This window comes from Streptopelia decaocto (genome assembly GCF_964273445.1).
Source record: "Streptopelia decaocto genome assembly, chromosome: 1".
Lineage (NCBI taxonomy): Eukaryota > Metazoa > Chordata > Aves > Columbiformes > Columbidae > Streptopelia > Streptopelia decaocto.
The window spans coordinates 2,186,795-2,202,483 of record NC_138663.1 but is presented as its reverse complement, the minus strand read 5'-3'; the positions used below and the strand labels follow the sequence as shown (position 1 = coordinate 2,202,483).

The following is a 15,689-nucleotide window of genomic DNA, read 5'->3' as shown; positions in this document are numbered from 1 at the left end:
GATGCAAGATTTTCCAGCAAGCCAAAGTGATTTAATCCCTATGGGGTGACTTTTTTTAATGCCAATTGTGTTCATGAGTCCCTTAAACTGGCTGGAAAGTATCACCCAAAGCACTAGGAAGCATTAACTAATTAGTGGCCTGGACCCAAACTCCTTCACAAATGACATTGCCATTCATTTCATGGGACTTTGCACTTTGTACAGCAACCTTTCCAAGCAGCGGGCCTGAGCAGCTGGTTTTATTACTGTTTTATAGAGGTATCAGCTTCAAAACTTTGTTAATGACAGATGGGAACTGATGCAGAAGTTCTGACTTCGAGCAAAATATCTATTTAACTGTATGGCAGTTAATGGTGGTTTATAATCAGTAAAATGAGTTGGTGTTTTAACTTGTGCTGTATCAACAGTTGGGAAAGAAGGTGCCCTTCATAACAGGTAAAATGCTGAGATACACAATGTTTTCAATGCAATAGTCCTTATCGTTGTATCAAGTTGTGTTTTCTAAACCAGGTGTACATATGTAACGTTTTGTATTGCTGCTTGTTATTTCAGCTGAATAATGTATCTCCCACTCAGTTTTTGATATTCATTTTGATTTGCCAGTGATTATCTCTTTGCATCGAGCCTGCTGCACTTTGTACTCGCATGTAGTGGAGCTGTTGCAATACTAATCCCTACACATAAGGGGGCAGATTTGAGATTGGCCTGGAACCTGAATCTATTTTCTTTGTGTAAAGAATTGCTTCAGGACAATCTTCCCAAGAGACAGAGTAAGCTTTGTACTAACTGTCCAAGAATGTTCTCTTGAACACGAATAACCACTGGTTGAGCTGAGTGAGTTTTAATAACAGGTTTCCTGTGGACATGTCTAGCAGACTTTCTCTTCTCTAAGACTGCACTTTCTAGAGAGGTGCTGTTTCCCCCTTGCACTGTGAGATTTAGCTTGTGTGTGGGTGGTTTGTTTGTTTGTTGTAATAACTGGAAATGGCCATAATGCTTTTATTAAAACTTCATTACTCCTCTCTGCTTAAGACTTGAAAACAGACTTCAGGTGTATTTATACTTCTCCATGGAAAGAGATTAGAGACTTGTGTCTGAACTCTCCTCCCTTTCCCATCATGCGAGCTCAAATGTTTTCCCTGGGCCCCAAGCAGCCGCCGTCTTCTGCCAACCTCCATAAAATTACCCCTGGAGGCAGCAGTTCCTTGTCTACTGCAGTAACTGCATTTTACCTGATTTCTTAATCCTTCATCTGTATTGTTTCGTCTGAGTTTGAAGCTCGTTCCCTGTCCTTGCAGGCCGTTCTTTACTCTGTTCCTTATCTGCCACTGCCTCTAAAACCTCTATGGTCAGACAGCCAAATAACATCTGTGACTGTCATCCCCATAAAGAGGATTTGGCTTGCAGCCTGAGCTCTAACCTGATCTCTACCACTAGCCTTGTGCAAACTGAGGTAAATTGGCCAGGTTAGGAGAATGGAAGGTAACTCAAACTGGAAATTGTCATCTAGGACATGAAGGGAGTCATTCCTCCTGGACTGGGCACTGGGGAGGCCAAACCTCGAATCTTGGGTTCGGTTTTGGGCCCCTCACACCAAGAAAGGCCTTGAGGTTCTGGAGCGAGTGGAGAGAAGGGAACGGAGCTGGTGAGGGGCTGGAGCACAAGTGTGATGGGAGCGGCTGAGGGACCTGGGGGGTTCAGCTGGAGAACAGGAGCTGAGGGGAGACCTTCTGATCTCTGAACTGCCTGAAAGGAGCTTGGAGCCAGGGGGGGTCGGGCTCTGCTCCCCAGGAACAAGAGCCAGGAGCAGAGGAAACGGCCTCAAGTTGCACCAGGAGAGGTTGAGGTTGGATCCTGGGAACAATTTCTTCCCCAAAGGGCTGTGGGGCATTGGAACAGGCTGCCCAGGGCAGTGCTGGAGTTTCCATTCCTGGAAGGGTTTAAAAAATGCGTAATGAGGTTCTTGGGGACATGGCTTAGGCATGGACAGTGCTAGGTTAATGGTTGGACTCAATGATCTAAAAGGCCTTTTCCATCCTAAACAATTCTATTGTTTGAGAGCTGATACTCCTCTGATGCTTTCCCACCAGCAGGAGAGTGGAAGGTGTCAGCATGAAGCATTGTGAGATATGTCCTAAAGACATACAGGTGGGCGTGGAGGCAGAGAGGGCTGAGAAACATGGCTGTGGTTTGCTGCAGGAACCCTGCAACTGCACGCTTGGGTCAGACACAGGTACCAACCATCTGGACCAACTTCAGTTGGGACCCATCACTGAAAGGACAAGGCTGAAATGCTGCATGAAAAGAGAACCCCCTGAGGAATCGGAAGCCTCCAAAGTCAGGGCAAAGGAGGTAGTTCAAGGTTAAAATAGCATGAAGAAAGCTAGTCACAGTGAAAGGAAACTCTTATCTTGCTGGAGCACATAAGGTGCCCTAGCTAAAGTGCCTTAAATGAATTTAATGAAACAGTCTAAACCCTGTTTGAGCAAATGAGCTTTCCCTGAGTGGTTACTGGCCTATGTCAACTTGGCACAGGTCAATTTGTTACTGGCTTGCAGAGCTGCCTGGGTATCAGCACTAAATGTGTTTACTTATTTTTACATTTGGTAAGAAAAGAATGAAAGGGACTGTGCCTTCAAAAAGTAAAAGCATTAAACAATCTCTTTTGTAAGAGCAAAGTAAACCTCCAAGTCCTCGTAATGTTTAAATATTTAAAATATGAAGTTATTCAGTGCTGCCTTACCACCCACCTACTAAGGCCTGTTTCTCTTCCGATCTTACCCTTAAATTGTATAGACGTTACATTATACAGCTCCACCCTGCAGCCATTTCCTGCTCAGCTCCTTAGTCTGTAGTATTTTCTGATTATTTTTTCTCTTGTCTCCTTTTCTGTTTTTAATACAGCTCCTTTTTTTTTTAGCCATGATTCCTAGACTGCTTCTGCTGGCTTACCCTGCCCAAATCTAATGAACCCTGCCCCTGTTTCTTTTTTGCTGCGTGGGATAAGTGCTAATCTCCTTCAGCCTGCGACACAGTGCAGGGCGTCTTTTTATAGTCCTAGAGCTGAACTTTCTTAAGAACGTATGAGCTGGTTCAGAACAAAGATCCCTCTGACCCAATGTGCTGTTTCCAAATGGGCACTAAGTAAGAACAAGACAGACATTTATTATGCTCCTTCTCCTGTACCATCTCAGTCTCCACCAGTTTTCAAGTCATCTGCTTAGTAAATCTCTTCCAAGGCTTTGTCTGGGGTCTTGATCCCATGTGGACCTTGCAACTGTGGCAGCGTTTGGTAAAGAGTGCCACAAGTCAGTTGTTTACCATGGGTGTTCCTGATGGGGCTGGGAAAGCGTCTCCTCTACTGAAATGGGCAAGAGAAGGGATGTGACCTGCCCTCCACCCCAGTCAAGCTCAATTTTAAAGCTTCTGCTGAGCTGCCCTGAGCAGCAGGAAAAGGGCTGGCTTAGATTATTTGAAGCCGAAGCCATTCTGTGGCTTGTTTTGTTTTTGTTGTGAATCACAAGTAATTGCAAACATATTATTCTGGTACTGATGAGTCTCCACACTGATGCTATGGCAGAGGGCAGGATGGCTTCTTTTAAACACAGGGCGTTTTGAAAAGATGGACCTAATTTACCCAACATACTGCTTTGAAATTGGTCCATCTTTTTGAAACACCCCGTATACACATGACGGTACCACTGCTGTTACAAATCCCCCACCTCCTCTGTTTTTAAGAAACCCTTGAGCTCCAGAATAGTCCTGTATAACAGAAAAAAGCAAAGCTAGTACAAGCAAGCAACTGCATTTCAGCTGTTCTTTAATAACCTCTTAAACACACATGTTCAGCCTCAGCAGATGATTCTTTCACTGAGCTCAAGCCTAACTAAACTCTGCTCAGACTACCTGGTTTGCTGCAGGTTGCAAGGATGCCTGTGGACTCTTGCAGTGATTCGGCTGGTCAGTAGCACCTTGTTATACCACGTTAAGTTGCCATTCCACCCCTTGAGCCTTACAACTGGTATAACTGCATTCATACTGGGGGCTGCAGTGACAGCGTGCATAAAAAAAGAACAACATACAGCTGGAGTGACTGTTTGCATAGCTGCTTAGAGTTAAAAAAGAGAAGTTTGCGCCTGTCAGCACTAAAATGTATGTTTTCCTGACTGTTCTCTTGTGATAACTTCTAATATTTATTGGATCGAGCTTGGTTCCCACAAGAACTCAAAATAGTTGTCTGGATTTGAACCGCTGCAGTTTTCCTCGGCTGGTACGGCTGCCGGGCAGCGGAGCTCGCTCCCATGGCTTCTGGGCACTTGGAATTCCTCCGTCCCGACCGTTCTCCCTCGAGAGTGTTCAAAATAGGTATCACAGGGGAAGGGGCTCGCTGGGGTGACCCTAAGTGGAAAAAATTATGTTTAAAGTACAACTAGTTTCAACTGAACTTGGAGCCTTTTGCTCCCTGCCTGGAAATGTTCAAGGAGTTTAAAGTTCACTTGCAGCCCTCAAGAGCCTGGGTTTGTGGGAATTAAAAAAAGGCAGGTAAAGTTAATCTGGAAGGGTCAACAGTTCACTAAAGCACCCAGAGACAGTGTTTGGTACACATAAACACGGAGAAAAGGGCCTTATCTTCCAGTCTAGTGTCCATGAGACAGTGCTTTCCTGGAAGCATGGCTATTGTTGACAACATTTGCTTCCTTTCGCTTTTCTCCTTGAACGTGGTCCAGACACCTAAACGTTTATTCATGATACTTTTTGTGCTTGTGCATTATCACATCTAAGCTTAACACCTCTGCATTGAGAAGTCTGCTTTGATTTTCTTTTTTAAATGATGGTGGGTTTTCTGGAATGCAGCTCATTTCTGACCTTGGGACCAAAATTGCTGAAGAAGATGTGAACTATGTAGAATAAAGCCTGACTAAAGATTTCCCTAAGCCTTTAGAGGTACCTGCTATCAAGTGCACATCTAGGGTGACATGCTCAAGTGAGTCAAAATGTATTTATGAATATTGCGTCTGAGCTCTAACTAGAAATTTTGTCAGCTGGTACCTCCTAAGCATTGCGTGGAAGATTCATTTCACCTAACTTGGGTCACCTAAAAGCCGATTGCTTAAATCTGAGCTGCACACACGGTTCCTTTATAGCCAATGCAGAAAGTGAGGCGCCTGGAGGGTGTAGCCAAGGCAGCTTAAAATGCTTGGCTGGAGGTGTCACCCTCTGTCCAGGAGTGACAGGGGAGCCTGGCCAAGGGGGGCTGACAGATGAGCTGCACCCTGGCCTAGCTACATGCTCAGCAGCAAAAAGGGGAGCCAAGGTTTGGCATGTGGCGTTGGTGCGGTTTTATTTCTGTTCCCGGTTTTTAATTGGGAGGATTATCTTCTAGTCCATCATTCATGCGAGAAGCCGTGCCCGGCCAACAGACCTGATTGACAAGGGCCTGATGCACGAAACTCAGCGGCTGAAGAGCTGGGGGTGCATTAGAGCTCTGCTCTTCTGCCAGGGCTGATTCTGCAGCAGCCAGAGCGATTGCACGGTTGCTGACAAGCAAAATATTTTGTCAGCAGCTGCGCTGCTTCTGCCTACAGCCCTCCTCCCACCTCCACTTCAGCATTTACATCATATCTCTGGAAACGGGAGTACAAATAGCTCTGTGAAGTGGGCAGAATTACTTTACGCAGCATGTGCTTAATCATGGATCAGAAGATGTTAGTACTGTCAGCGGCTTTCATTTTCCTCTTAATAAAGAGGAATCAAGTTTTTTTTCTCTTTCTAGCTATGGATTATTGCCATAATCTTCTCTTGCAGGCAAGAATTACCTGGAGCTCTGCCCTGCATGCCATGAGGCTGCGTGGAGGAGTCTGGAGCCAGGGGCAGATGCCCAGTGAGGGAACAGCTGGGTGACACTCTGAACTGTTGCTGCCACAAAGATGTTAATGCTGATGAGTCTGCAGGGACACCAACTCCCTCCCATGCCCTGGAAGAGGGATTGTACTTCTGGAGCACCAGAATTTTGTCTCAGGCCTCGTGATACTTCTATCCTCTTGGCTTGGGCATGGCCTGGACTCATGGATTCCTTGAGGCATCCAGAGGTTTTTTTTGTTGTTTCCTTGGCATTACAGGTTCCTTAGGGTGTTCACAGTGTTCCCATCACCTTCTCACTATGTTTGCACCTGTGTTTAGGGGCTGTGATGGCAGCTGAACATGGTCTGTGAAGCTGCAGAGGGTTGTCTCAGCTCACAAGCAAAGCAGACCAAAGGTTTTCCTACCTCAGTTCCTATTTGCTACCTCTTGCTTTTGGCTCAGCACAAATGTTTGCACAGTTACGTTGTAAACTAAATCACTGAAAGGGTATTCTTACAAATAATCTTCACAAAAGGCTATTGTTACTTGTTTCATTGCAGTTGATGGTGTCCTGCCATCCGTCATTCGACCAGAAGCCTTTGAAAAATGCCACCGTACGCTAGGAATAAACGTTGGGGTAACTTGAACAGTTGGAAGGGGATCGGGGTGGGGAAGAGAGGAGACTGGACCATGTGCTACTGAAAAGTCCTTCTCTTTGTCCTGCAGAAAATCTGGCTGCCAGCCTCAGCAACGGGGCTTGGTGTTTACCGAATTTAACTTGGAGCAGAGACTTGGTTGGGGAGGGAAGTGTGAAGGCGAACTGGAAGGAAGATCTTTGGGTCATAAGGGAAGTCTGTGGTGAAAAGATAGCACTTCAATTCTCAGATGAAACTAGATGTTGCTGTGTTGGCTGTGGAGGAGCTGTTAATGTGCAGCTCCGGAGAGGTCAGGCGTGTGATTATTTAAGGATATCAGGGCATGTTTAATCTCCTTGGGGCTTATCTGCTCGTGTTCAGTGCTGCTGTTGATTGCTTCTTCAGACAAATAGCTGTAATATTCCCCCAATACTGGTGAGGACCAAACGCTTCTAAAATGGAAAATCACTCTTCCCATTCAGTCTGCGCTGAACTTCGTAAAACTCTTTAAACAAAAATTTAATGTTCTTTCTATAATTTCAACATGCCCAGAGTGTCTGAAGGCGCTTCCTTTGAGAAGCAGATGTTGTTCCAACGTAAAAGAACAAAATAATAGCTATTCCAGAGCGTCTCAAAAAGTACAAGAAGTTCTCAGCTCAGCAGTAGCGCCGCTCGGTCCTGCCGGAGTGTGGATGGTTTCAAGTGTTTTTGATTGCCGTGGGTTTTTCATGGCTTTGCTATTTGAAAGCTGAGACTGCTAGAATTACTAATTGCACCCGTGTTGCAAACTGTGCTGCTGCCGCTGCCAGAAAGTTATTGCAGCTTTCTAAACCGCATTTCCAGAGAGCAACCCGTCATTCTTTTGCTATCTATATAATTAGGGCTGTGAGGATCCCGCTTCCTTTTGTGCGCTGCTGGCAGCATTAATGAGGTAACATTAATGATGGAGGAGCAGTCTGCAAACTTGAACTCCTTGCAGAGTTCACTAGCACCATTTTCCTCTCAGCCAGTGAAGTGCTGGGTCCTTCTGTCTTGCTTTTAGATATTTAAAATGTCTGTCAATAGGTTTTTCTTCAAGCGAGGCTTTTACCATGGAGCTTTTCAAGATAAGGGACCGTGACAAGCACTGCCGTAAGTGCCCTTAGTCAGAGTTTGTTTGCACAGCTCTTGGGAGGCCTCTTACACCGGCCAAGGCCTCTGGATACCGTTGAAGTGGAAATATTAACTACAGTAAGTTGGGAATCCAGAGGCTCTTTTCTTTCCCCTTGCAGAAAAGCTTTAAATTAAAATTTAAAAGTCATTTTATGGAGCTTTTCTGTTCTTGTCGTTCAAAACTGGCTTCACCGGTGGGGCTTGCTCTTCTGGGGAAAAGCTGTTACCGTAATATTCACCATCTTAATGTTTAACCGGTGCAAGTCATTTATATCAAAGTACAGATTGCACTGAAAGCAAAAATAAAGAAGAGGGGGTTGGAAGTCAGAGGGGAAGGAAACACAGAATCGCTGCCCAGTCTGAAGAATGTATTTTGGAACTTTGAAAAGTTAAGAGAACTGCCAGATCAAAGCGTTTCTGCAGTTTCCTGGATAAATCATCAAAAATAAGTAAAAAAAAGAGCGCAGACTGTCAAATGATGCTGACTAGGCAGCGTGGATTTACAGTAAAAGGAGGAAAATGTTTCAAATAGCGCTAATGGGAAGTTGCTCGAACCTGATGAGTGAAGCTCTTCTGTGCTTTATTCTCTAGGCTGACTAATGGGGATCTGCTCAGGCACACCCTTTGTGGATAGCTTTTGGTTTTTTGGTGACCCCGAAATCTTTTTAATAGCTTTTCCCCACCCCGCTCCTCCTTCCTCAAAAAAATAACAAAAGTCAACACGAAACCCCTCATCTTTGGAGAAGATGAGCAATAAAAAGATGCTTAAGAAGCAACAGCGCACTTGACAGCAACTTTTGCTTTTTGATAAATGGATTTAAGATGAAGTGTGGTTTTTTTTTACTGCTGATTACCCCTCCCTTCTGAACTTCAAAACACGTCCAGCTCTGAAGGGAACGATCAACCTTGAAATTAAATTGTGAGGGCAAATTTGGCCGAGCGCCCACTGCCGTTGCTTCATCCGTACCCTCCTGTGCTGGCGAGAGGATCCTGATGTTTATTCAAGGAAAGGCGGTGAACAATGACTGTTTCCTTAGTCTGGCTTCAATGTGAAACAATTGAGCCTGCCCACTTGCCTTTATCAATATGTTATCTACTAAATTGCCCAAACTTCCTCTATTAAGATTATTGGGGCCCCATCTCTGCTATGTTGCCCAACAGGTTTTGTGCTCAGGACTCCCCAAGCCTCTCTCCATGTTGGTTTTAAACCTGTTTGCAGACCAGCTTGAAAATACAAATGACGTGTGCACTAAGAAGGTTAAAAAATACTTAATAGCTAATATCTCTCTGGTCCATCAGCATGACAGCCTCTATTTTAACAGGCTCTGGGAAGATTTACTCTTGGCAAGACTGGTAGTAACATCATTTGCTGGTAAGCAGCCTGGAACATTCATTTCTTGAAGCAAACGGAGGGTACCAAAACAGGAGGTTTTGTTCTTTCTGTACAGTCTCAACAAGATCACCCTTCCCCTGCCCTTAGTTTGGAGAGATTTGCTTTGCCAGCGTGTTGCCGCAACATTTTACATCTCAAAAATAATTTTTGTGTGTTCACGTAATCATCTTCATAACCCCGAAGTTCTTAATCACTTTAAAATAGGTTTCAAAGTGACATGAATCAGGCAGCTATAATTAACACTTTCTGCTTGTCTTGAGCCTGCTACGATAAGGCAAGAGTCTGTATCTGCTCATCCTGTCTTAAACAAGGAAATTATGCTGGAGACAGTTTATCATTCTTGATCTTTTTCAAGGAAGTGACCGAACAGTTTGGGTGACACAGCAGGGATATCTATGGATGTCCCTACAATAGGGCCGAGCTCTTGGCACAGCTTTGTGGTAAACACAGCAATTAACTATATCCAACTGCTGGCACCACGCTAAACTTTATTCTGCTGTCTTCAGGTACTAAAATATCCCATCCAGCCTGCTCTGCGCTTGTTTCCATTAATCACCGAGTGTTTTGAGCAGTGACCGACAGCACGGAGCTCCATCACGCAGCTCTGCTTTTCCTCACGTCGTGTTGTGAGATGCTTTAGGTAAAACTTCCAGGATTGCGCTTACGATCATCGCTGACCTTTAATTCACCAGCACTTGTCTTCGGATTCTTGACAGGCCTTGCAGGGGATGCCCATCTGAGCACCGCAATCGTGAGTCATCCCTTTGCACGTAATACGCGGGGTGACTAAATTTGGCTTTGTAGTTTTGAAGAGCTTTGCCTGCTTTTCAGGTGATCATCCCAATGGTATTTGCTTAAAAACCTCTTCAAGGCTCAGTTAGCAAGCGGTGACTGGAGAGGGGACACTGGGAGATGTGATGAAGCTTTGGGATGATGGAGGCCACTTTCCTAAAGGTCTTTTTTTCCATTTAGCACAAGAGAATCCTTCCTTTGGTATCTCTTTGCCACTCCTGGTGGTTCCTGGCAGATCTCAGCTTCCCGTGCTTGGCCAAAGACTTGAAGATCTCTTTCTACCACTAAAGTTCATTCCTATTCAAACATGATCAGGAAACATCTGTGATTCCAAGATCTAGAACAAATAAGAGGATTCCTACTCCCAGAACGCTGTTAATGTTGGTGGCATCTGAGAAGGAGCAGTTTCTGATTTCTACTTTGCTCTCTTGAGTCCTCCTACTAGACCATTGAAGAGGAGAAAAGAGCAGCTGGTCTACAACAGTCTCTGTTGTTGCAGAATATCTGTGTTGGTTGTTTGGAGGACTGAAGGAAACTTTTTAACCGGGGCAGATATTTCTATCTTCGATGCCTTTTGTGGAAGATCTTACCTTCATTTCTCCCCACAGCTGAGTGACCAAGGGAGAAAGTTTAGATGATGGAGTCTGAGATGGAGAAATTTCTCTCCAGCTCTTGTGGACAACTGGAAACAAAACTGCCTGTAGATTCTTAAACCTCAATCCTATTGTACTCCCCCCTCCTACAATTCATTTTTAAATGCTGGGGTTGCCAAGTTAATGCCTCTCGTAGGTGATCATTTCTCCTTTTCATGAAAGAATAGTGGCTCTGTAGTCTTGGTATTGAGCAGCAGCAGCAGAGAGGTTCATACCTGTGTGATCATCTCTGCACGTTGTCATTTTGAACATATTATCAGGCAGGTTCCCAGGAGACAGCAAGGATAGTGGGGAGGCCGGAGTAGGAGGCATCTCACGGATTTAGCTCCAGGAATCCCACCCCAGCTTGAGCAGGGGGCAGGTACATCGCCTTATAGTGTGCATGCCAAAATAAAACACTGCTTTGGATTAAATCTTTACTATAATACCTGTATTATAAGAATGAAACACATTGGGCAGTAAATGGAAGCCTACAGTGGTTCCTTTAAACCTGTAAGAGGACACAATGTAAAATACCTTTAAAATTGAACCTTTTGAAAGGCTGCTGTAGCCAAACTTACTTGATTATACCCCATAAAATCCCAATTGTCACAGTATGTTTGGGATTGGAAGGGACCTCAGAAGATCATCTAGTCCAATCCCCCTGCCAGAGCAGGATCACCTAGATGATGTCACACAGGAACATGTCCAGGTGGGTTTTGAATGTCTCCAGGGAAGGAGACTCCACAACCCCCCTGGGCAGCCTGTTCCAGTGTCTGTCACCCTCACTGAGAAGAAGTTTCTTCCCAAATTTAAGTGGAACCTCTTGTGTTCCAGCTTGATCCCATTACCCCTTGTCCTATCATTGTTTGCCACCGAGAAGAGCCTGGCTCCATCCTCGTGGCACTCACCCTTTATATATTTATAGACATTAATAAGGTCCCCCCTTAGCCTCCTCTTCTCCAAACTAAAGAGACCCAGCTCCCTCAGCCTTTCTTCATAAGGGAGATGCTCCACTCCCTTAATCATCTTTGTTGCCCTACGCTGGACCCTCTCCAGCAGTTCCCTGTCCTGCTGGAACTGAGGGGCCCAGAACTGGACACTATTCCAGATGTGGTCTCACCAGGGCGGAGTAGAGGGGAAGGAGAACCTCTCTGACCTACTGACCACCCCCCTTGTAATCCACCCCAGGATGCCATTGGCCTTCCTGGCCACAAGGGCCCAGTGCTGGCTCATGGTCATCCTGCTGTCCCCAGGACCCCCAGGTCCCTTTCCCCTACACTGCTCTCTAATAGGTCATTCCCCAGCCTATACTGGAACCTGGGATTGCTCCCCACAGGCAGTGGGGCACAACTTGGGGTGCACCCAGAGCCCCAGACAATGTAACTGGGGCAGCTCCAAGCAGCCCAAGCCTCACAGTGGGCTGACTGGGAGGTACTCTGAACAGTTTACAAGCCTCCTGTGGCTTCCAGGCCACAATTCGGCTGCCTCTGGTGTCAGAGATCAAGATTCACGGAATAAAATTGTGGTGAAACCTCCTGGCTGCCATAGAGACTGGGGCTTAGTCCCTTCTGGGAGCTCGTTATGGCTGTGCAGGGCACAGTTTGCAGACCATTAATTACCTCTTTGCTCTTCTATCTGTAGTCACTGAAGGTTTAATCAAACTCATAAATTTCGGGCTGGGCAGCCTAGCAGGTTAGATGTACGGATTTTTCTTTCTCATGAGAAAAACGACTCTCTTTTAAATTTCAAAGAAATGCAATGCTCATTCCCAGATTTTCTTCCTGAGCGGTATGTACTCTTAGAAATCCCACAGAATGTTTCCTTCCAGAAATTTCTTCTCCATCTAGCAATCTGTGTATGGTATGCAGCTCTTGGAAATGCCACTTTCCTTTCTGGAGCAGCGGCACAGACACAGTAATTGTATTTAAAAGGTTTTGCCTTATCCTAAGGCACCTGAACGTCGTGTGCTCTGAGGAAAAGTTTCCTACAGTTTTACATAAGTCTTGAATCGTGCATATGGTACTTTGAACAAGCTTATTTTTTATATATTGTTATATATATTTTATAGATTTTTAGGTATTTTGGGTATCTATATATTTAGATATCTATGTGTGTACATATATATATATATATATATACCATATATGGCATATTTACTATTCTAACCACTTTGAAGCCTGATGATGTTTTTGCTTCCTGGTCTTCCACTGCAGATGATTCCCACTTAGCATTTGCACTTCTCGTTCAAACATCAAAATCATCCCAAGAAACAAAATCCGCTGTCTGGACACTGGTCCTTTGAGTTTGAAATATTGTATTAACAGCCATACGCTAAGGCTCAGCACAGAAATATAGTAATATTTCTGGAGGAAGGGTGCTGATAAGCTCATCTGTGTAGTTACATCTGCTGCATGAAATGTTCGTCTCATCACCAAAAGCATCTCGTATCCCTTTACATTTTGCTTCCAATAATGTACACTTCATATAACATTTATCTGGTCGCTTTGCATTGGCTGGTAAAAGCGCAAAAGTGTTTTCTGGGTGGTTGACTTATATTTTCCAAGCACCAATCCAGAGCACCCCACCCTGCACAAACCCTTTCTCTTCTGATACAGAGAGCTGCTGATGTTCAATCCTACAAATGCTCTGTGAGCCGAATTTTCAGCAATGCTGGAGCGCGAACCTCCTCAAAGTCAGAAGGGTTTTGCATTCCTATATCACTTCCAGGTTTTTCATAATCCTGCGGGTTGGGAGGATGAAGAAAAAAGGTGCAGCTGGCTAGGAGACGCCTTTTGTGTCTGAGTTTGGGACAGCAAGGGGGAAATCTTCTCCGCATTAGGTGATACAGCTGGCTGCCTTTGAAAAAAAAACAAGCGTGTGGCCCGTTTGGGACTAAAATTCTACATGTTTCTCCATACTACAGCCAAAATAAGCTTTAAAAAATGGTTGCTGGAAACATACCTTAAGTCCACCAGACAGTGAAAGTTGGAACGTAACTTGTTTGCTTAACTCGGTGCAAGTGCAATAAATGACTTGCATAAGGCGATTCGTTTACCATTGTTCAAAGAGCAAGGATTATACAAACGGCCTATTGTGTGGAGTGCTTTCTGGTGGTTTAACTTTCTTGGGTCGAGAAATGACTTAATGAAAGACCACAACTCAATTCCTGGTTGTAATTTTATGGGAAACTACAGGGCTGCATTGTCAAAGGTGCAGTTTGTTGCCTCTGCTTCGTTAACCTTGGAAAATGAGGCCATAATATTATTGATTATTATTGTTTTATCCTTCCTCTTGGTCAGATTGATAGGTTTGTTATCAAAGGGAGATTTTCCTCCAGACCAGCCTGCAGGGCCCAGTAGGAGATTTTTGCCCACCTCTTACAAAGAGCCATTTATTGTAGTAAACTGGGATTTTTAATCTAACCCCTGCAATCGTGGTGGAGAATATTGACAACCCTTGTGGTCTTTCTTTCCCAAATTCTGTCCGACATCGTTGTCTTTGCAGCTTTTGTGCTTGGAGCTGAAGACGTACGATACCGTCAAAGCTGTGGAAAAGAGATGTAGTTTATCAATTGCTACAACAATCTGTAAATTACTTATTTTATTCCTTATTTTTTGCTGCTTACAGGTACCCTCTGAGACGAGGCAGCTCCTTCACGTTTCTGACTCCGGGATCACACTGGGACTTCACTCTGGTGAGTAAAACAGCTGGTGGGTCCAAACGTGTAGACAAAAGCGGGAATACAGAGGTGAAGGTCCCTCTGCCTGGAGGAGAAAGAAAACCAACACATTCCTCTTTAGCGGGCCAGACACTTTCTGAGCCACTGAGGCTCCTGAGCTTTAGCTGGAGGGTGTTTTTCACACACAGGGATTAAGAGAAGGCAGGATATCCTGGACATTGTGGTTTCTTTATAAATTTCTTACTTTCTGATATATTTCAGCTGTCCTGCCAGCTAAGAGGGCAGTACAATAGGCAAGAGGTTAACGTGGTGTAGAAATAAACCTTTTTTTTTTTTTTTAAGTACAAAAATATGTATTTTTTTTGGTATAGAGTAACTACTTAGAGCAAGCACATGGCCTTATTGCCTTGTAGTTTCTTCTGCATCCAAAACATGCATCCCCTCCTATGGAAGTGGTTCATATCCAGCCTCCAGAGCCAGCGGAGAAACATGGACTATTCTGGAGAGCGGTTCTGAGGACCTACACTGGGTTTCTCTGCAGAATTGCTGCTCCATGAAGTCCGTCCCTCTTCAAGCACTGAGGATTGCGAGGCAATTAGCTCAAGGAGGTCAATAGCGCCTAGAGTTGTGTATATAGATCTTGACTCATCTTTAAGCTCATTTTCATGAGTTGCCTAAGCTGATTTGCCCCTCCGCTGCCCCATCCTCCGCCAGCAAACTAATCTGCCTGAAAAACTTGCCTTACCAAAAAGAAAACAAAGCGTTTGGGGTGAGCTGCTCCAGCTGACTGCACAAGCTCTATGAACGCCTGTGTCGGCACGAGGAAGGGCGTGAGAACACGGCTGGAGGTGGGAAAAAGGACAAGACTACCTTTTATGAAGGAAATTCCATTTCAAATCAGGTGGAGCATGCATTGGAGACCGGCGCTTTGCTGGTTGTGCCTCGAAGGGCAGCCATGTGAAATGTCGAGGCTCCACAAGTCCAGTGTGGGAATGGATTAAACAAAACCATAAGTTCTTATAGATTTTTCTTTTGCTTCATTTTAGAAACTTTCATCTACAGTTAACATTAAACATATACATTTGAATATTACAAAGCCCTAAAAATTATATTCTTTCAAATGTAAAAATATTGTGCTCTAACATCACAAAGTAAAAGCATTTTGATTGAGTTTCAAGTTATTCCTGTTCTTTACACGTTATTTAATCCTCTTTTATTTGGCTATGTGCATATTCAGTTCCACTCTCAATTACAGTTAGAGTATATAGTGTTTCATGACACAGACTGCAAAAGACAAAGTTGTTTTGAAGGACTTTATTGCTTATCTGCATTCCTCCTTCACATCCCTCATCAACCTGGTCTATCACCACTTCTCCCTTCAAGCCCAAATAGCTTCATTTCCAGCTACAGATGGTGGGTAGCCCTGAACTCCAGCCCTTTTCTAGAGATCCAAGCTTTCCTGTGAGTAGCTAGAGGTTAATCTTGGACTAACTCTTATTTTCATGGAGCACAAGTCTTATGATGAGCAGCTGAGAGAGCTGGGGTTCAGTCTGGAGAACAGG

The 15,689-nt window shown here is 44.5% G+C and overlaps 1 protein-coding gene across 1 annotated transcript in view; it reads left to right on the top strand.

Annotated features, from left to right (window-relative positions):
• The window catches only part of LOC309449643 (uncharacterized protein), a gene marked incomplete at its 5' end in the record, with an annotated part of 46,617 nt that overhangs the window by 23,780 nt on the left and 7,148 nt on the right, over positions 1 to 15,689 (top strand). Inside the window, one exon of the mRNA XM_082071906.1 lies at positions 14,076 to 14,142. Within this exon, the coding sequence (XP_081928032.1) occupies positions 14,076 to 14,142 (67 nt within the window). The remainder of the gene's footprint in view (positions 1 to 14,075; positions 14,143 to 15,689) is intronic.